We start from the raw sequence: 26,610 nt of genomic DNA on the forward strand, positions 1-26,610 counted from the left end.
AAAAAAAAGCACAGGGCAGCAGAGTTCAGTGGAACAAACAGAAAATCTTCCTAAACCAGTTATGTTAGGGCTAAACCCCTGCCCCAGGATTGCTCCAGGCATGCATTTTTACTAAGAAGCATGAAACCTGCTGAGGGATTTGGGGAGAAAATGTCTTCATTCTCAATAGAAAAGTGTGAGAAAGAATGATTTATCATCCTTTCTGATCCGATACATGCAAAGAGGTCATCTGCCCATAGGTCTAATGAAAACACACTACCAAGATGTAAGAGAAAAAAAGAGCAAAGAATATCCTGGTTTCTCTACACTGTCCTTGAGTGACTAAACCAGCCAGCACTGGATTCTATCCTGACCCTCGCTGTTGGTAAAATAGTAATTTCTACCTTGTTTAAACTAATGTGTGGAGATGTTACTAAGTGTTGACAAAATACCTCAATTTAAAAATATGAGGACATAAAAAAAAGAAAAGAAGATAAAACATTTTCTTCAAATGCATATTATTGTCTTATTATGTGTTATAACTTAAGCCATTTAAAGTCATAATTAAATCTTGGATTTGCTAAGAGGTGCTGGACAAGATTCCAGCAATTCAACAGTAAACAGCCTCAAATCTCTGCCCTTGTGGAACTAATGTTGCACTAGTAAAGATGCAAATTCAGTCAATCAGAAGGAAGTTTCACCAAGATATGTCATGGGGAATGAACAGAGTATGAACAGAAGTCTATGAAGTTTTGTTTTATTATAAATAGGCCCCCATGAGACCAGCACACTAAATGAAGACCTGAAGGAGTTGAAGGACCAAGCCAAGAAAGAGAACAATGGAATAGAAAATTAATGTCATGAGGTGGAAGTATACTAGGTTAGTTCCTGGGAAAGCAGAAATAGTATTTTATAACAATATAATAGAATAAAGAGATTCTTAAAGATGGTCCAAGAAAACTCAGAGATGAAAGGGGGAGACTTTAGTTGTCAAAATGTAAAGTATTTAACAACTACTTTTGCAGTCAACATGGGAACATGCTACCAAAGTTATTTTCTGCTACAGTGGAAGTTACAGACATTGCAGTATCACCCCCCTCATACTTCATCATAAGGACTTTGGGTTTCACTTTCAGAGGATTTTTTGAAACAATGATAATATCTGACTTACATTTTAATAGGCTTATACTTACTAACATTGAAAATGGACTTGGGGACAAAAGGGAGAAGCAAATAATATTATGGGGAATTATGGAAAGACTCTAGGTGAAAAATATTATAACTGGCAAACAGGATCCTCAGGATAGTGAGACACATTTTCAGAGTGCTCTCCTCCATGCGTATGCATTCAGATGAGTGTATGTTTGTGTGTGTGACTGTGGGAGTTTGTGTGTGTGTGTGTATATTGAAGAGAAAAGCCAATAGTGTGAGTTAGATGGTGGCATAAAAATTGAGAAAAATAAGGAAATACACACAGGATCACTGTGCTTATCTTAGGCCTAGACATCAGAAGGTGGGAACTAGTAGTTGGTAATGTAAAACTAAAAAGGAAGTAGGTCAGAGATGACGTGAAGTTTGGTTTTAGAGACGCTTTGGACATCTCTATGGACTTGAGAACAAATCTAAAACAAAATCGAACATGTCTTCTCCATGAATTCCATTTTCCAAGAATGTCTCAAAATGTTTTAGTACTTCAAGCTTATATACTAATACATTTTATATATTTTTAAATTATCATGCAAACATTCTAGTCACAAAACTAAGCAAAACTAAGTGAATTTTGCTTATGTGCACATAACAGCATTTTTAAAAGACAAGTATGCTTGAAGTAAATCTTGTCCTTTATCTTGAAGAAAAGAACCAGGCAGTGGTGGCACACAACTTTAATCCCAGCACTTGGGAGGCAGTGGCAGGTGGATTTCTGAATATGAGGCCAGCCAGGTCTACAGAGTGAGTTCCAGGACAGCCAGGGCTACACAGAGAAAAAAATCTTGAAGAAAAGACTTTATGTAACATAAAGTACAAAATGCTCCTGCATTTCCAGCTTGTCCCACTAAGGAGACAGTTGCAGTGGCTGCTAAGAACTTGGTTCCTTCCTCTTGAGGTGACTTTAGGAAGTAGCAGTGTTGATTCTTTTTTTAACTTTTTTATTGGATATTTTCTCTTTTTTACATTTCAAATGTTATCTCCTTTCCAGGTCTCCCCTCTGGAAACCCCTATCCCATTCCTCCTCCCCCTGCCTCTATGAGGGTGCTCCCCTACCCACCCACTCCTATCTTCCCACCCTAGCATTCCCCTACACTTGGGTATCTAACCCCCTCAAGCCCAAGGGTGACTCCTCCCACTGATGTCCAACAAGGCCATCCTCTGCCACATATGTCGTCTGAGCCATGGGTCCCTTCAATATGTACTCTTTAGTTGATGGTCCAATCTCCAAGAGCTCTGGGGGTCTGGCCAGTTGACACTGTTGCTTTCCCCATGGGGATGCAAACCCCCTAAGCTCCTTCAGTCCCTTCTCCAACTCCTCAATCAGGTACCTCACACTCAGTCCAATGGTTAGTTGTGAGCATCTGCCTCTGTATTTGTCAGGCTATGGCAGAGTCTCTCAGGAGACAGACATAACAGATTCCCTTTAGCAAGTACTTCCTGGCATCCACAATAGTGTCCAGGTTTGGTGACTGTATTTGGGATGGATCCCCAGGTAGTGCAATCTCTGGATGGACTTTCCTTCAGTCTCTGCTTCAAACTTTGTCTCCATATTTCCTTCTACGAGCATTTTGTTCCCCCTTCTAAGATGCACTAAAGCATCCACACTTTGGTCTTCCTTCTTCTTGGGCTTCACATAGTTTGTGAATTGTATCTTGGGTATGCTGAAATTTTGGGCTAATACCCACTTATCAGTGAGTGCATACTGTATGTGTTCTTTTGTAACTGGGTTACCTCACTCAGGATAATATTTTCAAGTTTCATCCATTTGCCTATGAATTTCATAAAATTATTGTTTTTAATAGCTGAGTAGTATTCCATTATATAAATGTACCACATTTTCTATATCCAGTCCTCTGTTGAAGGACATCTGGGTTCTTTCCAGCTTCTGGCTATTATAAATCTGGCTGCTATGAACATAGTGGAGCATGTGTCCTTATTACATTTTGGACCATCTTCTGGGTATATGCCTAGGAGTGGTATAGCTGGGTTCTCAGGTAGAACTATGTCCAATTTTCTGAGGAATTGCCAGACTGATTTCCAGAGTGGTTGTACCAGTTTGCAATCCCTCCAGAAATGGAGGAGTGTTCTTCTTTCTCCACATCTTTGCCAGGATCTACTGTCACCTGAGTTTTTGATCTTAGCCATTCTGACTGGTATGAGGGGGAATCTCAGGGTTGTTTTGATTTGCATTTCCCTGATGACTAAAGATGTTGAACATTTCTTTAGGTAGTTCTCATCCATTTGATGAATTCTCTGTTTAGCTCTGTTCTCCATTTTTGAATAGGGTTATTTGGTTCTCTAGAGTCTAGCTTCTTGAGTTCTTTGTATATACTGAATATTAGCCCTCTATTGGATGTAGGGTTGGTAAAGGTCTTTTTCTAATATGTTGGTTGCCATTTTGTCCTATTGACAATGTCCTTTGCTTTATAGAAGTTTTGCAATTTTATGAAGTCCCATTTGTTGATTTTTGATCCCAGAACATAAACTCTGTTCTGTTCAGGAAATTTTCCCTTGTGTCCATGTGTTCAAGGTTTTTCTCCACTTCTCTTCTATTACATTCAGTGTATCTGGTTTTATGTGTAGATCCTTGATCCACTTGGACTTGAGGCAGTGTTGATTCTAAATGACCTCAAAAACATACATGAAAAACAAATTCTTAAGTTTGAGCTAAATAAAGTCATTAAATATCTTACAGAGAGAGATTTTGTTATATGTTTTATTTTATCTCATTACCTGACTTGTCTTCCATGAATATACAAGTTTGCAGGGGATTGGGGGTGGATGAGGTGGGAGTGGATGAGTGGATTATGAGGATGGATGTGGTTGCTGTGGAACACCTTCTTAGAGGCAAAGGGTTGGGGAAAGGAATGAAGAACTGTTGGAGGGGGGAACCGGGAAGGAAGACAACATTCAGAATGTAAGTAAAACAATAAAAAAGAATGTAGAAGTTTATCTAATCTACCAATTAATGCAGGCATTCATAGGAAACCTGCTACACACTAGAGCCATGGAATCAGATAGGCTATTTTCATTCTGCACCCTCTTCTCCAATTCTAAACCCACAATCTCATTCCCTGCTCTGTAGAAGACCTCCTGCTGCAGCCTCCTCTTTCTCTCTGCCCTATTTTGAGTAAATTACACAGATCTCCCACAGCCTTCTCCATCACCTTTTCCATTTATCTCTGCCACCAACACCAATAGGCACTCCTTAGAAACCTGCCAGTCAGGCTAGCCAGGGAATGAGTGAAGTAGGTGATCTCTCCTTTCCCTTCTCTTCTCCAATTATTATTTACCAAACTGACTTCCAGTTTGTAGCAGACCACTGATTGTGGCCTCTCCCTCTCTTTATCCCCATTTTAAGAAGTCTATCTAGGTCCCAATTGTACACCCTCCTAACAACCACCTCAGTCTTTTCACTTGTATCCCATCCCCATACCTTAGTGTCATTTCCTAAAGCATAGAAACACATTCTACATGAGACCCTCACTGGTCAAATCTAGTAGAATATCAGAAACATTCTACCAGGCAACCTATAGATACCACATGTCCTAAGAACCAGAGAGGGTAAGAGAAACCAAGGAACTCAGCATACACACACACACACACACACACACACACACACACACACAACCAATAAAACAGACAAACCCACACAAGACTAGATATCAGCACCAGGAATTATGATCATCCACAATCCAGATGCTTAAATGCCAGTATAAAAACACAATCAGTAACAGCCAGGAAAATATATCTCCACTAGATCCTAGCAACACTAGTGCAGTAGGCCCTAAGAAATGGAACATAATTGAAGCATAAAAAAAAAAAGATTTCAAGAAAGCTATTCTGAATATGCTTATGGACTTTTAAAAGGATATAAATAAATCCAATTAATAAACTCTATGAAAATACAAAGGGTGTAATGAAATGAAGAAAGCTGTTCAAGATATAAAAGTTGAAATAAAAACACTAAAGTAAACCCAATCATAGGGAAAACTAGAAAGGAAAAATTTAGTAATTCAAGAAGTATACTCAGAGACAAGCCAACCAACATAATAAAAATCCACACTATAGGTAAGACAGGAACAACTCATTTAAGGAAAATGCTAAATCTAAAAACATTCAGGAAATCTAAGACACCACGAAAAGACAAAAATCTATAAATAATAGGAATAGAGGTGGGAGATGAAACACAGGTCAAAGGCACAGAAAATATTTCCAACAAGATCACAAAACAAAATCAGCATATAAAAGAAGGTGCTTATCATGGGACTAGAAACATACAGAACACTAAATAGGCTAAACTAGAAAAGTTCCCCATGACAAATAATAATCAAAATACAAAACATACAGGACAAAAAGAGTATTAAAAGCTGTAAGGGGAAGAGACCAAAAACATTTTGTATTGGTTATTTTATTTATTTACATTTCAAATGCTATTCCCTTTCCCAGTTTCCCATCCTCAACCCCCACCCATTTTACCCACCCTCTACCCCTGTTTCTATGATGGAGTTTTCCCACCCACCTACTCCTGCCTCACTGCCCTTGCATGCCCCTACACTTGAGCCTTCCCAGGAGCAAGGGCCTCATCTCCTATCAATGCCAGATAAGGCCATCCTCTGCTACATATGCAGCTGGAATAATGGATCCCTCTGTGTGTATGTACTCTTTGGTTGGTGGTTTAGTTCCTGCGAGCTCTATGGGTTCTGGTTCATTGACATTGTTGCTCTTCCTATGGTTTGTACCCCTTCAGCTCCTTCAGACATCCTCCCAACTCTTCCATTGTGGTTCCTGTGCTCAGTCCAATGGATAGCTAGCTTCGAGCATCTGCATCTGTATTGGTCAGGCTCTCTCAGGGGACAGCCCTACCAGGCTCCTGTCAGCAAGCACTTCTTGGCATCAGCAATAGTGTCCAGGTTTGGTGTCTGCAGATAAGATAGATTCCTAGGTCAGACAGTCTCTAGATGGCCTTTCCTTCAGTCTCTGGTCTACTCCTTGTCCCTATTAGAATGACATCAGACTTTACAATGGAGCCTTTAAAAACCAAAAGTGCCTGGACAGATGTTATACAAACTCTAAGACAACAAAGATAACAGCTTAGATTATACAACAAAACATTCAATCACAATAAATAGAGAAAGAAAAACATTCACAATAAAACCAAATTCACAAAGTATTTATCTGTAAATCAAGCTCTACAAAAGGTGCTAGAAGGAAAAATTGAATTTGAAAAAAAAAAAACACATCCAAGAAAAATAACAAGGAATAAATAATCAGACCAGTAAATCAACAGACAGGGCCAAAACCTACATCACCACAACAAAATAATGTAATCAAAAAACACTGCTCACTGCTAACACTTATCATTGGTCTTAATCCACCAACAAAAAGGCATAGACTAAGAGATTGAATCTGAAAACACAATCCAGCCTTTTATTGCACCCAAGAAACTGACCTTAACATCAAGGAAACATCATTTCAGTGTAAAATGATGAAAGAAAAATATTCTAAGAGAGTTGACCAAGAAATAAACTGGTGTAGATATCTTCATGTCTCACAAAATAGACTGCAAACAAAAACTAAGTAGAAGATATAGGGAAGGCCTAAATACTCAACAAAAGAAGACTCCGTCAAGAGAATATTGTAATTCTAAACATTTATGAACCAAACACAAGGTTCATAAAAGAAACGGGACATGTCCTGTAGCCAGGCAGGCTCTATAGCATAGGGAAAATGACACCAGCCCACAGTTTAAAACCTTTGACCAAAACTTTGTCATGTCTACAAGAAACGCAGGGACAAATATGGAACAAAGACTACAGGAATGGCTAACCAATAACTAGTCCAACTTAAAACCTATCCAATGGGCAAGCACCAATCCCTGACACTAGAAGTGATATTCTGTTTGTTTGGTTTTTTGGTTTTTTCGAGACAAGGTTTCTCTGTATAGCCCTGGCTATCCTGGAACTCACTCTGTAGACCAGGCTGGCCTTGAACTCAGAAATCCACCTGCCTCTGCCTTCCAAGTGCTGGGTTTAAAGGTGTGCGCCAGCTTGCAGACAGGTATCTAACAACTGTTTTCTGAGAGTCTTCACCCAGAAGCTGACTGAAATCAATACAGAGACCCACAGCCAAACATTGGACAAAGCTTAGGAATTCTTATAGAAGAGTTGAGGAAAAAGCCCCTGCAAAAGCTCTGAAGAGGATAGGAACTCCACAGATAGACCAACAGGGTCAACTAACCTTAACCTTTGTGGGTTCTCAGAGACTGAGCTACCAAGCAAAGAGCATACATGGGCTGGACCATACCAAGCCCCATCCCCATCACATAAGTATCAGAACATAAACTTAGTCTTCATGTGGGTCCCATGACGACCAGAATAGGAGTTATTCCTAAAGTCATTTTTTATCTGTATAATCCATTCCCTAACTGAGCTGCCTTGTCTGTCCTCAGAGGAAGGGGATGTGTCTAACCATGAATAGACTTGATGCCCCATGGTAGACAAATACCCAGAAGGCCCCACCCTCTCAGAGAAGAAAGGGAGTAGAAATGGAGGTGAAGACTCTGAGGAGGAACTTGGAGGAGGGAGCTGTGATGGGGATGTAAAATAACTAATTAATTAATGGAGAAAGAAAAGAAGCAGTAGTAAGGATAAGTAGAATAACATTTTGACTCTCACACAATAATAGTGGCTGATTTCAATACCCATTATTGCCAATAGACAGATCATCCAGACAAAAGCTTAATAGAAAAGTTCTGGAGCTAAATGACATCATAAATCAAGTGGACATAGCAGATATTTACAGAAAATTTCACCAAACACACACAAAGAAATTCTTTCTTCTCAGAAGCTCATGGGGATTTCTCCAAACTTGACACAAAGTAAATGTCAACAGATACAAGAAAACTGAAATAACTCTCTGTATTCTATCTGATCACCTTGGATTAAAGCTATCGGTCAAAAAAGAAATAACAGAAATCATACAAACTCATGGAAAATGAATAACTCACTAACTAATGAAAAATGGGGCAGGGCAGAAATTAGGGAAGAAACTAAAGATGGTTTTAGAATTTAATGAAAATGGATATACAACATACCCAAACTTATGCAACTCAATGAATGTTCTAAAAGACAAATTAACAGCATTAAGTGGCTACATAAAAATTGGATAGATCTCATATTAGTAACAATGGCATATATGACAATTCTAGAACAAAAGGGAAAAAAGTGAAATCCAGTAGGAGTGTTTGGTAAGGAAAACAAAATCAAACTCAGGACTGAAATAAATAAAATAGAAACACAATGACAATACTAAAAATTAAGGAGCAAATTAAGCCAACTCTTCAATAAGCACGCTATAATAAGTATAACCACAGAAGTAAGGTGTATAGTACAGGAATAGGAAGGAAAGATGGGAAGGGGAAATAAATAGTTATGGATGCATGAGGGAGAGTGGTATAGGAATGGGGGAATTAAATAGGAAGAGGGAGAAAGCAGTGGAAGAATTTTGGGGATCAACAACTAAAATTAGAGGTCATTTGAGGGCCACATGAAATCTAATACAGTACATGCTTCTTAAAATACATACATGGAGTACACATGAAGAGACCCATGACTCCAGCTGTGTATGCAGCAGAGAAAGGCCTTGTTGGGTATCAATGGAAGGAGAGGACTTGGTCCTGTGAAGGCTCTATACCCCACTGTAGGGGAATGCAAGGACAGTGAATTGGGAGTGGGTAGGTGGGGGGGGGGGAGCATCTTCATAGAAATGGGGGAGAGGGAATGCGATAGGGGGTTTCTGGAGGGGAAACCAGGAAAGGGGATAACATTTGAAATGTAAATAAATAAAATATCTAACAAAAAAAAACTATGTGCATGTATGAAGGCAATGTAAATGATATTGCTCCAACATCTCTCATCCCTAAATGAAGTTTCCTATATGTACAATCGTGTGTCTCTGCATGTTCCTTGTGCTTTTTCTTTGTCTCTTTTTCTTCTGTTGTTTGGATATTTTGTCCAATTCCAGCTTGTTTGGTTTTGTTTATCTTATTTTATTATTTTTTTTTAGATGCCTGCTTATTTTCTAAGTAGAGACAGAAAGAATTTGCATTCAGATGGGGGATGAGGTGGGAAGACCTTAGAGGAGTTAAGGGAGAGGAACTATATTCAGAATATATTGTATAAAAATGTATCAATAAAAGAAAAATAGAAGTTAAAAACACATATGTGTTCAGAGTTAATCCTCTCTGAACCACCTCCTGCCTAATATTTGATGGCCTCATCTTCTTATTTGAATGTAGTTTCTGTTTTGAAGAAACATTCACTAAATGAGAAATGTAGTGTTGATTTAATAGGCTTCATAAAAAAAGAAAAGGAAACATTAAGGTAATGATTAAACACATATACACACACACATGCACAAACATACAATAGAAAATTGGAAGTTTGGTAGAATACTAACTCTTAAATCAAGCTGAATAATTTTATTTTACTTAATATTTCCTCTTAAAATTATTTTCAATGGTATTTACCTAAATAAATATGGATGTTCTTATAATCCTAATTTCTGAATTTGAACTGCTGTTTAATCCAGTTGTTTTCTATGAGGAAGTTAAAGTTATGCCATGTATAAGGATATTTTCTTCAATACACACTGTTTTACCTTCTTCACACGCTGTTGAAGGATTGTAAGTGATCAGATGCTAAGTAGCATCTTACTGAAGCAAATTATATATTTCCCATTGTTTTGAATATACAAATATTAGAAAAAATAAAATATTCTTGCCCAGGGAGGAAAGAATAATTTCTTTAAATAAAATTCTTATGCACTTTTCATATGTTTCACTAAAAATGATCATTTTTTTCAGATGAAGCCCATCCAACACCTAAAAACTCAATGGATGCCCTATATAAAACAAATACAGTTGACAGAACTGTATTCTTACCAAAAATAATTGTTTTTCATTTTTTAATTCTTTGTTAGAATAAATTACTGAGTACATTACACTTATCAAAAGTTTACTCGACATTACTAGTATTGCATCCTTTTTACATTTCTAAGAAAAGTAATAAAAGCATTTTTCTTTGGAGTCATTTAACTAAGAGAGAGTCCATATTTGAATTCTCTATGCTCCCAGTATCTTCTGGCTTCTGTCTCTCCATTACATGAGTCTGAATTTGTCCCTGATTGAAGACTGTCTTGTGTCTGTCTGTTTGTGTGACTGTCTCTGGGTCTACCAAAGCAATTTGGTTTGCTTTACTGACCAGCATAAAAAACATCTAATGGAAAAAGGATGAGGGATATTTTACAGAAATCTTTATCATGATTTTACAAGAGAATAAGGCATTTGCTTAAACATATCCCAACTGACCGAACAGCAAACAGTACTAAGAACATCATTGTTTCTTAATCAACATTCAAATTTATGCTCAAAATTCATGGTGGATATTCATTTTAGACTGTTTTCAGCAACTCTGTTGTTTTCAGTAAATGATACAAATACATTGTTCTATGTCAGGGCATGGAAGAGTAGCTAAGATTACAGATATGTATTATCATAGATTGCAAAAGTTGAATACATGGGAAATCCAAGGCAATTGAGGTTGGTTTTTACATTGATCAGAGAAAATTGAACAAAGAGGTTGAGCACACAGTAGGATAGCATTCTTAAAACTTCAGTGAACTCAATGTATTTTATTAATATGTATTTTATTAATATGAAGTCCTGCAAAACTCTCAGATTCCTAGAATGTAAGAGATATGTTTTATCAAAGTGCTTTGCCACAAACAACTCCCTCAAGAAATCAGATAGTAAATAATGAATAATGGAGTACAAACAATAAATAACAGAAATAGTTAATACATTTAAGTCAAATAATAAAGTGTTTGGCACTTTTGCTACACTTGTATAATTTCATTGTAAATATTATTGGAACCTTAAGGACAAAGAATATGCATTTTTAGCTTTATTTTTAAAAGTATTTTGTTTATCATAAAAGTTTGAAACTAGAAAAAACATCGTGCAATAACACAAAGTCTAAAACAAAACTAGATCAGAAATAAGACAATGGCTTGAACCTGTGGTGATATCAGTTATATAGATATCATTGAGATTTTTCAAAATAGTTGAGGACTGGGTCATGCTAAAGATATTGTTTAACTTTAGTTAGGTTTTACCTAGGTCTATTTTATTCACAAAAATAATAATGTCATATTCAACAATTCTGAAAACATAAAGTACAGAAAAATTTGCATGGAGATCTGAAACTGAATCAAATAATGACAAATACCTTCTACATTGTCAACATTTGCCAAGCCTTGCTCTAAAATGCAGTTATTACAACAATTTGGTTTCTAAATGATTTTCATTTCTATAGTAACATTTGTACTCCTTTGAACAACAGGTCAAATTTGAGCATTTTATTACTCAGAAATTAAATTTTGTTTTTATCTACAGTCTAGGTGGATTCATTCCAATATTTTTTTTAAGTAACAAGCCTTATAACAGTATGTGTAGGACTAAAGTAACCTCTGGATTCTTATAAACTAAAACCTTGGGTGCATAAAATCTCTTCTCCATACTGTAAAATCAGCCCATGAGCTAATCATGATGCAAAGGCAAGGCCTGCTTGAATTTCTATTTATCCACCCAATATGAAGTGCTCGGCAATGACCAGTCATTGCAGTAGCACATTAGAAGCTGTTTTCCTCAGCTAAAAAATAGAAAAGTCCATTTGTTCCATGAATGCCTTTTCTTGAAACAGCCTCACAAGTTCCAAGAGCACGTTTACTTTAGGCTCCCTGTGCACATAGGAGGTCTAAACTGGAAAGCCTATGGGCTGGTGATGTCAAGTATCAATAACATATGCACTAAAAGTTGAATTAGCACATGCTGGGACTTAAGTTTGGTCATTTTATCCTGTGTGTTGATAATCTTTCTGGAATCCCATTATGGCTCATTACAACTTGTCAAGGAGTAGGTAATATATATGTACTCAATGAAAGCAGCAGATATACAGTCTCTCAGCAGACTTTCTCAATAAAGCATCCTTAAAGGACCATAGGTATGGTGATAAACCTAAAGTTGTGTGTGGAAATAGAAACAGCTTGCTCTGGTTCCAACGGTTTCCTAAGTGATTCCTCTTTCATGGTCTATACTATCTGTTCTGTTCCCTTGGGAATGTTACAGAAACCTTAAATGCTTGATTGAACCATATGACTTGCATATCCATATGAAAGAGAACACTTTATATGGTTTTTCTCTTTAGGGCTATGAAAACTTTAATATGTATAATGAACGTTTTCTATGATGTGGCTTTTGGAATGCTTCTGCCTACACAAATGCAAACTATTTCCCCATTTTGACACCTTGCTTGAAAAAATTTACTTAATACCTTTATAATATTTTAACATAGTGCTCTGTTTCAAATAGTATGGGTTGAAGTTACTGCTTTCATCTTGCATAACAGACAATACTGTATGAAAATCATTAAACCACATCCTTGGATATCATTCTTCAAGCGATATCTACATGTTACTTTTACAATACTGAAGAACATATGTTGATTTTCTTTGAGAGTGCAAATAAATTGAATATGTCATTACTGATACTTTTGTCTATTTAAAGAGGCACATCTTCATATTCCTTAGAGTATGTGTTATGGTATTACCTTATTACTAAATAAGCAAATTCAACAAATTGTGTCACCAATAGTAAGAAGTATTCTTTTTTCTAAGCCAGTTTTGGAAGCAGTTGTTTTTGAAACAACTGAAAGATATAAACAATGGAACTGACAAAGTAAAAAATAAATAAATAAATTGGGATTTAGCATAGGGCTCAAGGATAGAGTATCTGTCTGGTACACTCAGGACAGGGGTCGATGTCCATCACCATTATTAGAAAGAACAAACAATTGCCAACTATTACAAATTGAAGTGGTATCTCTTTGAAGTTCACAAATGTCAAGTAATGAGACCATTTAAAAGATAAACTATAGGATTGAAAGTAAAGAGTAGAATCCATCAAGACCATCTAGTGAAAGAATACTGGAATGCTTTTTCACTAGATCATGTACCATGATGTACAACACTACATGCGGGAAAGTTTGCCTGCACACATTTTATAAATTTGAATAAATATCATTGACTAAAAAGCTTTCAACCCATGGCTGGAAAATCAAAAGTCATCATTCTTTTAATGTGTTCATTCATTTTAAAAGCATTGTATACCATCTAGACAACTTTCAGTTGCTCATGTAAAGAGAAGCAGATGCCTGGCAAATGTGGGATTAGGAGAAAGTGTAGATGATACTAGTTATTTTTTATATGTGACACTAACTTTACAATAGGAGAAGGATGTTGGCCATGTTGGGTGACTTCTGAAGCTGGTAGAATTCTGAAAAATGTCAAGAAATGATCCATGTCAAGAGTAGGAGACCGCCTGCCTGTGATTACATTATTCTTGCTTTATTCCAATGACTCCTAGTGCCAGCTGCATGTTTATAACAGAATCTATGTCAGGTAGAAATTTATACATCAGTAAATGGTGCATCAGTTCTTCTCAAATAGAATTGCCTTGGCTTTTAATCCCCATTTCATTCCAATCTCTGACATGAGGTTGGACAGACTACCCAGACCATCAATCACTATTACTCTACACACAACTGAAGGTTGTTATTCTTTAAGAATAAGGTAGCTTTAAAAAACTTGTAATTTTGTAAGCATTAGGTAGCCTATGTTACTGTGGATTGATCTATTGATTCAACTTTGAGATTTAGGGATGCATAATTATAATTGTATTTTTTTTGGAGTTTTTGGCTATGGTCTATGTAAAACTGTGAGATGCCTTTACATATACTGGATTTCAAAAGTTTTTGGAGATATTTTTCTTTTGAACAAAGAGTGGTAAATTCTCAATCTCAAAATTCATCATGACAAGAATGTGATAAAATTGCTGCCTTTCTACACAAGAATTAGACATTTAAATTAAGATGTTTAGCATTGGGTGTAATTATACAATTTATAAAATAAGTCTTTAAATTACATACAAATTTGAGTTTAGATTCAAACTGTTATATGCTTTCATCAATGTTCTCCATCACTTATAATTATATCTGCCAGATGTCATCTATTTTTTTTTTCCGAGACCGGGTTTCTCTGTGTCACTCTGGCTGTCCTGGAACTCACTCTGTAGACCAGGCTGGCCTCGATCTCAGAAATCCACCTGTCTCTGCCTCTCAAGCACTGGGATTAAAGGCATGCACCACCACTGACCAGCTATTCTTTTCATCTTTTCTCAAAAGAAAACATGAGCATGAAAGAACAATAGGATAATTAGTTTAAACTCAAGAAAAACTCTTTTTCTCTTCATTGCCTGGTACCTATATCACATTTAGATTTGTTGATTCTTAAAAAGAAAGTAAAACCATATTTATTAGGATGATACATATTCAAGATTTCATTTTATGATGTACTAAAATCCCTTGAATGCGTGTCCTTAGTCTGTCAAATGGTCTCATTTATATTTACTTCACCAACAGTTATTTTTCATGACATCTCAATGCCTGTCATATCAAGAATTTATTAGAAGCTAATAAAACTATGTATATTGTAAGTAAATATTTATATTTTTCAACACTTCCACAATGATCTGAAATTAGCTGAAAGTGATAAATTTTATGTTTAAAAATTGTCTGTCAAAATGATTCAGGAACTCTCATTTACTTTGTCAAAGACTTTGGATGAAGATATATTTTAAAGTACATCAGACAGGGGTTACAATGGGAACTTAAGTAAAGAAATATTGTGAAGACAGGCATTTAGACAAAAACAAAACAAAACAAAACAAACAACAACAAAAAACCCTAACCAAACAAACAAACAAACAAACAAAACATTCTTTTTCAGAATTCCTCATCTTAACATATTTTCTTGAAAAGTGTCCAAATCAAAGGACAGAGAAGAGCTCATGTTTGGTTCGGTTTCCCAGCTCATCAGTCACTCTTTTTCTTCAGAAAGCAGTCAGTGATGTTTCCAGAAAAACTCTTCTGAAACAAAAATCGCTAAACACTAAACAGGAAAACATTAATCTTAACAATTTCTGGGAAGTAATTGATCTTCCTGTGACCAAAGTATGTTTGACTATAGACAGTGTTTTGGAGAAAAACATTGAAACAATCACTATGAGAGCAGATAAATGGCTTCGTAGGAAACAGGGATTCCTTTAACGAAATTTCATAGGGTATGTGTTCTTATGCTCCATTATTTTAGTCCGTATCACTGGCTCAAACATGTGAGTCAATCTTTCCCAAATTAAATTACTAACAAAATTTACAAACTAGATGTGATGACGATATTGTATTTACAAAGAACTTGGCACTTACAGAATAAATTATTGACTTTTTAAAATCTAGCCCAGGGCACCCATGGTTTAGGCAAATGTGAAAGCCAGATGCCTTATGAATTATGCTATATAAACATGAATAACATTTTCCAGCAGGTAAATCCCACAGTGCTGTCCCTGTTGCTGAAAACCAGGACCTCCCATTTTTAATCCATGGGGTAGGGGTGGAGACGTTCTCAGTCCAGAGAAAGTAAAGGCTGCATGTTTTCTTCTTCGCTTTTATCCATGCGTTTCAGTGCTGTAGGGTCCACTACTGACTGAGATCTGGAAAGAATAATGCCAAGGTCAATTAGTCAGCCCCAGTAATTACCCACAAATATTCTCTTCAGTTTTGTTTAATTCACCACTGCTTCACCTATGGCCCTGAATTCTCTTCCACTGCATCAAGAGATTTATGAACTGTGGATGCTATACATGTAGAGTTTGGCATTAGAGTGAACAAGCAATCCCCTCTGGCCTCTGAGGTTATGAGCATCAAGGAGTTCTATGCAAAGAATAATAAGATTGATGTTCTCCTGACAATTGAACCAGAATATTCTCTTTGAAATACTGACATTTTATAGTATAGGACAGATATTTTCTGATAAAATATTTCTGGATGTAAAAAGAAACTAATGGGAAGATGATTTTGACATCAGTAAGAGGCTTAATTATTGCTTTAAAATACCCTATAAGACAAATCCAAAATATTTATAACTTATTTCTTTATCATCTCTCAATTTGAATTACTATGTCAACCAAAAAAATCAGAATTTCAATGCAATTTTGTTATATTTTCCATTAGAGTATCCAAGTAAAGCAAACCTTATGCTTGGATGTTTCAAAAATAGTTAAAGGTTTTTAAAGTAAAAATGTTTATTTGGTCAGAGCATGGATGGAAATGCAGGGACAAAAGTGGCGCAGAGACTTAAGGAAAGGCCACCCAGTGACCGGCCTAACTTGAAATACATCCAATGTGTGCACAAGAAATCTTGACACTATTACTGAGGTCATATTATGTGTGGCATGGCTGTCCTCATAGAGGCTCTACCAGCAACTGACTGAGACAAATGCAAATACTTACAGACAACCGTTGAATTAAGGTTGGAACCCCTATGGAAGAGTCAGAGGAAGAACTGAAGGAGCTGAAGGGGATTGTAACTCTATAGGAAGAAAAACAGTGTCAACTAACCTGGACCCCTCAGAACTTCCAGAGACTAAGCCCAAAACCAAGAAATGTAACTGGACTGGTTCATGGCCCTGGACTCATGTGTAGCAGAGAAGTGCCTTGTATGGACTTAGTGCAGAAGGATGTGCTCAATCCTGTGCAAACTTGATGTCCCAGGGAAGAGAGATACTCGTGGGGGTGAGGTTGGCACTGGAGGGCAGGTTTGGGACTACACTTTCAGAAGTGGAGGAGGGGGTATGGAAGGGGAGAACTTGGGGAGGGGCTACCAGGAAAGGAGGCATCTTTTGGAATATAAATATATACAATATACAATAACTTAATATAGATTGGAAAAGGAAGCACACACTTTGAAAAACCCAAATATATATGTACATATATGTGTGTGTGTGTATGTGTATATGAATATACTATGAATATATATACATAAACACACATGCAAATATACATATGTACATATATTACACATATACATATATGCATATAAACATATACACCAGTGCATACATACATACATGCATGCATATATACATATATGCATATACATGCATATGCATATACAGTTATACATATGTATACATACATGTATACATGTACATATATACACATATATGTATAAAATGGGAAGGAAAAATGACTATTATAGTGCTAATATAGTGGCAGAAAGAACCCATTTTAATGGCTATGGCATTAAGAGGCACATGCACTTTATTTAGAGCCCCCTCCAGTAATTTCTTTCAACCTGCTGCATTCCACCCAATTGCTTTTTCTATAGCAATATGCCTCTTAGCAGACTTCATTGACTCCCAAAACAGAAGACTCTCTCAGCTAAATTATAATTGCACTTCCTAATAAAAATGAATGTAATGGAACTAATTATATTATTAAGAAGTACAAGATTTACTAGAAAAGACTATTTATTTAATAAACAATTGTTTCATAAAAGAAAATGAAATATTCATTTACATTTCAAATGATATCCCCCCTTCTGGGTTTCCCTTCCACAAACCCCCCATCACATATCCCCACCCCCATCTACTTGGCCTCTTTGAGGGTGCTCCTCCAGCCACTCACACACTCTTACCTCACCTCTCTAGCATTCTCCTACACTGGGGCATCAAGCCTCTACAGGACCAAGGACCTCCCCTCCCAGTGATACCAGATAAGGCCATCCTCTGCTACATATGTACCTGGAGCCTCCATGCACAATCTTTGGTTGGTGACTTAGTCTCTGGGAGTTCTGAGAGGTCTGGTTAGTTGATATTGTTTTTCCTATGGGGTTGCAATACCCTTCAGCTCCTTTAGTCTTTCCTCTATATCCCTCATTGGAATCCGTATGCTCAGTCTGATGGTTGGCTGTGTACATCCACATCTGTGTTGGTCAAGTGTTGGTAGAACCTCTCAGAGAACAGCCATACCAGGCTTGTAACAATGAGCTCTTCTTCGTATCAGCAATAGTGTCAAGGTTTCGAATCTGCAGATGTATGGATCCTTAGGTGGGACAGTCTTTGGATAACCCTTCCTTCAGTCCCTGTTCCATTTTTATGTCCCGGTCTTTCCTTTGGACAGGAATAATTCTGGGTTAAAAATTTTGAGATGGGTGAATGGCCTCATCATTCAACTAGAGGCCATGTCCATCTACTGCAGGTAGTCTATACAGAATTTATTTCCCATTTGTTGGTCATTTCAGCTAAAGTTATCTCCCCTTGGGTCCTGGGAGACTCTCACTTACCTGGTGTCTATGACTTTCTAGTGGCTACTCCCAGCTCCCCATGCCCCACTGCTACATATTTCTATTCAATTTCCTAACCCTTCTCTCTTGTCTATTCCAATACCTAACCCTACCCTCCCTTTCTTTCACTCCCCATCTTCTCTTCCTTCCAGGTCCCTTGCTCCCTCAACCACGAGTGATTATTTTCCCCCTTCTAAGTAAGACTGAAGTAGCCACACTTTGTTCTCCATTCTTCTTAAGTGTCATATGTTTTGTAAGTTATATCATGGATATTTAGAGCTTTTTTTCCCCTAATATCTACTTATCCATGAGTACATAACATGTGCGTTCTTTTGTGACTGAGTTACATTCTCAGGATGATATTTCCTAGTTCTATCCATTTGCCTAAGATTTAATTAATTCATTGTTTTTAGTAGCTGAGTAACATCCAATTGTATAAACATATCACATTTTCCAAATCCATTCTTCTGTTGAGGGACATCTGGGTTGTGTCCAGCTCCTGGCTATTATAAATAAGGCTGCTATAAACATAATGGAGCATATGTCCTTGTTATATGTGGGTGTATCTTTTGGGTATATCCCCAGGAGTGGTATAGATGGGTACTTTGGTAGTACTATGTCCAATTTTCTGAGAAACTGCCAGGCTTATTTCCAGAGTGAAATCTGGAATTTTCCAGATTCCTAACCCTAACCCTAACCCTAACCCTAACCCTAACCCTAACCCTAACCCTGATTACAATCCCACCAGCAATGGAGGAATATTACTCTTTTTCCACATTCTTGCCAGCATCTGCTGTCACCTAAGTTTTTAATCTTAGCCATTCTGATTGGTGTGAAGTAGAATCTCAGAGTTGTTTTGTTTTGCATTTCCCTGATGAATAAGGATGTTGAACATTTCTTTAAGTTCTTCTTGGCCCATGAAGATTCCTCACTTGAAACTTCTCTGTTTAGCTCTGTACCTCATTTTTAATAGAGTTATTTGGTTCTCTGAAGTCTAACTTCTTGAGTTCTTTGTATATATTGGATATTTGCCCTCTATTGGATGTAGAATTGGTTAAATGGTCTGAGAAAGAAATAAGGGAAACACATCCTTCACAATAGTCACAAATAGTATAAACTATAGTTTTTATATTTTATAACCAAGAAAATGAAAGATCTATATGACAAGAACTTCAAGTCTCTGAAGAAAGATATTGAAGAAGACCTCAGAAGATAGAAAGATATCCCATGCTCATGGATCTGCAGAATTAACATAGTAAAAATGGCGAACTTACTGAAAGCAACATACTGATTCAATGCAATCCCAATCAAAATTCCAACTCAATTCTTCAAAGATATAAAGAGAGCAATTCTCAAATTCAGTTAGAACAACAACAAAAAAAAAAAACCTCAGGATAGCAAAAACTATTCTCAACAATAAGAGAACTTCTGGAGGAATCACCATCCCTGACCTCAAGCTCTACAACAGAGCAACAGTGATAAAAAAAAATTGCATGGTATTGGTACAGAAACAGACAGATATATCAATAGAATAGAATTGAAGACTCAGAAATGAGCCTACACACGTATGGTCACTTGATCTTTGACAAAGAAGCCAAAACCATCTAGTGGAAAAAAAGACAGCATATTCAACCAATGGTGCTTGCTCAAGTTGTGACCATCATGTAGAAGAATGTAAATTGATACATTCTTATCTCCTTGTACAAAGCTCAAGTCCAAGTGGATCAAGGACCTCCACATCAAACCAGATACACTGAATCTAATAGAAGAAAAGGTGAGCACAAGCTTTGAACACATCAGTACAGGAGACCTGAAAAGAACATCAATGGCTGAGGCTCTAAGATCAACTATAGACAAATGAGATCTCATTAAATTGCAAGGCTTCTGTAAGGCAAAGAATCCTGTTACCAGGACAAAATGGCAACCTACAGATTGGGAAAATGTTTCCTAAGCTTTATATAGCTCATTTCCAGAGAGGCAAGTCACAGAGTCATAACAGAGTATACAGGCTTTCTTTCAACAATCTGAAAGTCTCCAGATGAACCCTATTACTCACACACACACACACACCCACACACACACACACACACATGCAGACACAAACACACAAACAAGCATACAAACACAGAGAGTGAGGAGAAACACTGAGAATATATTTTAATAAGTTTCTGTCAGAAATAAATATATTGATTTAAATGAGGAACACTTATGTGCCTTTTTATCATAAATGGTGGAATATAATGACAAGTTTCAGTAGACTTGCTTTTCTTAGGTGACAGTTATCCAACAGCAATTACTTTTATGGATTTTTGTTTTAGAGACTCTTTTACAGTTGGAAAAATACAAAGTTTTAGTGACACATTTTCCAATTTTAAATGCAACTCAGTACAGACTCTTCACAAGCTATCAAACAATAATTCAGGAGGTTAATGAATCCTCAGGATTGCTGATAATTATTGTATACAGATGTCAACTGAAGGGAACTCAGAAGCCTAAAGTTGACTTAAAGACAAACTTGTTAACACGTGAGGAAATGATTGCAGGGAAGCATTCCATTTCTTTACTTTTACTCCCAGGAGATGTTCAATTGCCTGTAGTGAGCAAAACATAATCATCATCATCATCATCATCATCACACAAAAATAATTATGTATGCATATACACATGAGACACAGAGAGATAGGAAGAGAGAGAAAGATGGAGAAAAAAGACAGAGAACTAAACAGAAAAAGATGGGCAGAGACAGAAAAGAAGGGAGGGAAAGAGAGAGAAAGGAAAGGAGTCTTTTAGGACCATGCATGATACTACCTGAATCAAAGCCATAACTGAAGAACCACCAAAGCTTTCATAAGAAAAAGGTGCATGAAAGGCTTTAGCATGACAACTGAACTGTGTCTTCCTTGAGGTAGCTAGAAATCTCACACTTTTATGAATGATGACTAGAGTGAGTTATCTGTTATCATTGTTATGTTGTACTCTCCTTGGGTCTGGAGATGCCTGAGAATCAGTCATATTGTTTGCTACAGGAGGCAGGAGCAAAGGCAATTATGCAGCATGTGTCTGCCATTCTACCACCCACTATCGTAAAGAAACAGGCATAAACCTTTATGAGGCAAAACAGGAAAATGGACTATATCTCAACAGTTGACCTTTTGATGATTAAACCTATAACAATAGAGAGCTTGGCACACAGAATGGCTAACATCAAACAGACTGGACAGAGAAACTGAACAGGTAATACAAGTTTGAATGTAGTGTTTGAAAGTGTGTGTGTGAGGTGGAAACTCAGGTTTGTTTTGATTAGCATTTCCCTGATGATTAGGGGTGTTGAACATTTCTTTAGGTACTCCTCATCCATTTGATATTCCTCAGTTGAGAATTCTTTGATTAGCTTTGTACCCCATTTTTAGTATGGTTATTTGGTTCTCTGGCATCTAACTTCTTGACTTCTTGGTATATATTGGATATTAGCCCTCTATCGGCTGTAGGGTTGGTAAACATCTTTTCCCAATCTTGCTGTTTTGTCCTATTGACAGTGTCCTTTGCCGTACAGAAGCTTTGTAATCTCATGAGGACCCACTGACAATTCTTGATCTTCGAGCATAAGCTGTTGGTGTTCTGTTCAGAAAATTTCCCCTTGTGGTCATACACTCAAGGCTTTTTCCCACTTTCTTTATTAGTTTCAGTGTATCTGGATTTATGTGGTTTTATGTCTTGGATCCACTTGGACTTGAGCTTTGTACAAGGAGATAAGAATGGATCGATTTGCATTGTTCTGCATGATAACTGCCAGTTGAACCAGCACCATTTGTTGAAAATGCTGTCTTTTTTTCCTCTGGATGGTTTTAGATCCTTTGCCAAAGATCAAGTGACCATAGGTGTGTGGTTTTATTTCTGGGTCTCCAATTCTATCCCATTGATCCTACATGTCACTGTACCAATACCATGCAGTTTTAACCACTATTGCTCTGTAGTACAGTTTGAGGTCAGGGATGCTGATTCCCCCAGAAGTTCTTTTATTGTTGAGAATGGTTGTTACTATCCTGGATATTTTGTTATTCCAGATGAATTTGAGAATTGCTCTTTCTAACTATGTGAAAAATTGAGTTGGAATTTTGATGGGGATTGCGTTCACACCAGTCAGAATGGCTAAGATCAAAAACTCAGGTGAAAGCAGATGCTGGTGAGGATGTGGAGAAAGAGGAACACTCCTCCACTGCTGGTGGGATGGCGAGCTGGTACTCCACTCTGGAAATCAGTTTGGCAGTTCCTCAGAAAATTGGACATAGTTCTACCTGAGGACCCAGCTATACCACTCCTGGGTATATACCCAGAAGATACTCCAACATGTAATAAGGACACATGCTCCACTATGTTCATAGCAGCCTTATTTATAATAGCCAGAAGCTGGAAAGAACCCAGATGTCCTTCAACAGAGGAAAGGATACAGAATATGTGGTACATTTACACAATGGAACTCTATTCAGCTATTAAAAACAACGACTTCATAAAACTTTTAGGCAAATGGATGGAACTAGAAAATATCATCATGAGTTAGGACAAAAGAACACACATGATATATACTTAGCAATAAGTGGATACTAGCCCAGAAGCTCAAAATACCCAAGATACAATTCACAGACCACATGAAGCTCAAGAAGACAGAAGAACGAAGTATGAATACTTCAGTCCTTCTTAGAAGAGGAACAAAATACCCATGGGAGGGGATACAGAGACAAAGTGTGGGAAAGAAACTGAAGCAAAGACCATCCAAAGACTGCCCCACCTGGAGATCCATTCCATATACAGTCATACAGTCATGAAACCCAGACACTATTGTGGAAGCCTACAAGTGCTTGCTGACAGGAGCCTGATACTGCTGTCTGCTGAGAGGCTCTGCCAGTGCCTGACAAATTCAGAGATGGGTGCTCTCAGACAACCTTTGGACTGAGCACAAAGTTCCCAAATGGGGAGCTAGAGAAAGGACCAAAGTAGCTGAAGGAGCTTGCAGCCCTAACCAAAGAGTATGCATAGAGGGACCCATGACTCCAGCTGCATATGTAGCAGAGGGTGGCCTTTTTGCACATCAATTGAAAAAGAGGCCTTTGGTCCTGAGAAGGCTTGATGCCCCAGTATAGGGGAAATGCCAGGACATGGAAGTGGGAGTGGGTGGGTTGGTGAGCAATGGGAGGAAGGATGGGATAGGGGGTTTTTGGAGTGGAAACCAGGAAAGGGGATATCAGATGAAGTGTAAATAAAGAAGATATCTAATAAAAAAAAGTCAAAAAATGTGTGTATGTGTGTGTATATGTTTTGTGTGTGTATCTTTTTGACCCTTATGACTTTTCTAAGTTATTAATTGGTATTATATATACTAAGAAAAATAACAGTGTCACTATAAGACTTTAAATTGCTATCAGAAAGGAAATAAGACACAAAAATTAAAATATTTATGGTGGGGAGAGGGAGTTAAACTCAAACTGCCTTCTCCAAGCAGCTTTGCCCCTTCCTGGTCTCTCCATAGCATACCTCTTCATGGATTTGGGGGAGAGCTCCTTGTCCACTTCCTTTACAGGCATGCTATAGGAATCCACGTTGTACTCACTGTCATCATCATACTCATGGTCTAGCAGGGTTCGTGCCCATGTACCCATGTCATATGGGGGTAACATTCCTCCAAACTCAGAAGGTAGGATCTCAGGATGAATTAGTTGGTGTAGACTGTTCAGGTTGTTACCATGCAAAAATATCTAGAAATACAAGGTGAGAGGCAGGGAGGAAACACATAGAAAAAAATAATTATAATCCAAAGGCCATGGGGAAGGGGTGAAGCTAGAAAAACAAATGCAAGAGGCTTATATGTCTCTTACAATCTCTAAGTCTCTATTTTATTAAGCAGACAAGACTGTACCATCATCATCATCAAATGCTATATATAGCATTTCATATAAAGATCCTGAGGGTCAAGATTATTTAGATTTTGGAAGGACAGATAGTCACTGGGCCAAAGACTTGATTTTCTGCTTCTTTGATAGGACCATGAGCAGAAACGAAGCTCCACATCTCCTTGGTGTTGGCTGTGTAAACATGGTCATATTTATAATGAATGCTGCCCATTCAACCTTATCAGTTCCAAAGCCAAAAGCTGCCTCCATATCTATTTCTTTTTATTGTCAATAAAAATAGGAATATTGTAACTGCTCTACTGTTGCTTCATAATTTGAAGTGGATGCTGTAAAGAAAATTAAATTAGCATACTCATAAGAAGCAGCAGAGTGAGGCCCACATCCTAGAGGATGTGTGATCTGTATTATTGCCAACACCCTTTTTCCTAGAGATTGTCAAAATGAAAATTAAAAAATGACTTGAAAAGGAAACATATCATAAGTATAATTGAATCATTTATATTATTGTCAACAGAGTATTTTCATAAGATAAAAACTAACTCAAGCTATAATCTCAGTTATTTGTTATCTCCATCAAATGTCAGTGCTTTCTCCATTCTTTTTATTAAGAATCACTTAAATATGTCTATTTTAAAGTATTTTTAACATTGCAATTATAAAATTCCATTCATTAACATGTTGACATAACAAAACTTTCCATGAAATAAGATTATACCAGTGAATATAAAACAATTTTCAATAGTTAATAATACACATCACTAAGGTCTCTAATGGAAACCACACACTGTGATTTCTAGATTTAAAAAAAGCTAGTTGGAACTGAGCTGGAAACTTCCTACCTGCTGGCTGGATTTCATAGTCTTTGAAGGTGCTGTGTATACTGTTTGGGAGGAAAAGACATCAGCAGTCTTACCTGACTACTACCTTGTTAATGCAGTACCAATGTGTGAGGCAAGAATAACGCACTGTTGTAATATAGCTACAACTGTTATTCAGGCATCCATTCGCTCTTAGATCATTTTTGAAACATGATCCACAGAAGGAATTCATGATGTCTCCTTTTTAAACCAGGTTAAAAATCATGGCTTAGAGATGCATCAATGTATGGGCATAAAAGGAAACAACCCAGATATCCCTCAATGGAAGAGTGGATACAGAAAATGTGGTTCATTTACACAATGGAATACTACTCAGCTATTAAAAACTAGGACATCCTGAGTTTTGCAGGCAAATGGATGGAACTAGAAAATATCATCCTGAGTGAAGTAACTCAGACCCAAAAGGACATGCATAGTATGTACCCACTAATAAGTGGATATTAGCCAAAAAAGGACATAATAGGAAGGATATAAGACACAGAACTCAAGAAGGTTAAAAAGCTGAAGGGCCCAAGTGAGGAGGCTTCAATCCCACTTGGGAGAGAGAAAAAAGGAATCATGGTAGGCAGAGAGAAGGAGGGACCTGGATGAGGAGGGGACAGGAAGGAGAAAGGGGGAACATGATGAGGTATTGGGGGGCAGGAGTGAGGCCCTGAGAGACAGCAGAAAGAATGGAAAAAGACAATCTCTGGAGGTCAGAAGTGGGGGAACCCTCTAGAATGTACCAGAGACTTGGGAAGTGAGAAGGGCTCAGGACTCAAAGGAAGGGACATTAGATGAAATGGGGAAAGAGACAACAATGGGGAAAGAGAACTTTTAGAGTCTACCTCCAGTAGAAAGAAAGAGCAGGAATCTCTTCCCTGAACAGACCTTGGGCTGTTCTCACTTAGTCTCACAATACTCTGAGTAAGCTCCACTCCCAGGTGCTCTAACACGCCCCAGAGTACTGGAGCTCTGACATAACCAAGATCACAGTTAAGGCCACATCATCTTTCCTAACACACAGAGTAACTGGACCCCACAAGAACCAGTGAAACACGATCTCCCTGCCCAACAAGAGGCACAGGTTACTTCCAGCTTACACGTCTACCCAGAGCAAAGACAGGGCTCTGGCTCCCTACCCATGCCTGCATCACACAGAGAAAGTTGGACTCCCAGGAGCCTGGAAACAACAAGGATCCCAGGATCCCAGAATCACAGGATCACAGGATCACAAAGAGAGCTGGACTCTGAGGAGTTGTGAAACAACTGGGATCACAGGAGGGACAGGCTTGCTACGCACACTCGTCTATTCCAGTCACATCCAAAATATCGGGGATAAAATCCTGATAAAGGATAAG

General features: G+C 37.5%; 1 protein-coding gene across 3 annotated transcripts in view; it reads right to left on the reverse strand.

Annotated features, from left to right (window-relative positions):
• Positions 1 to 10,103: 10,103 nt before the first annotated feature.
• Positions 10,104 to 26,610, reverse strand: part of Clvs2 (clavesin 2) — a 103,213-nt gene continuing 86,706 nt past the window's right edge. For all 3 annotated transcript variants that reach the window (XM_031380733.1, XM_031380735.1, XM_031380732.1), the window contains 2 exons: positions 24,016 to 24,236; positions 10,104 to 15,853 (listed from right to left, as the gene is read on the reverse strand). In XM_031380733.1, coding sequence (XP_031236593.1) covers positions 15,766 to 15,853; positions 24,016 to 24,236 — 309 coding nt within the window. In that variant the 3' untranslated portion in view covers positions 10,104 to 15,765. The remainder of the gene's footprint in view (positions 15,854 to 24,015; positions 24,237 to 26,610) is intronic.

The sequence above is a fragment of the Mastomys coucha genome, unplaced genomic scaffold (genome assembly GCF_008632895.1).
Source record: "Mastomys coucha isolate ucsf_1 unplaced genomic scaffold, UCSF_Mcou_1 pScaffold2, whole genome shotgun sequence".
NCBI classification, from domain to species: domain Eukaryota; kingdom Metazoa; phylum Chordata; class Mammalia; order Rodentia; family Muridae; genus Mastomys; species Mastomys coucha.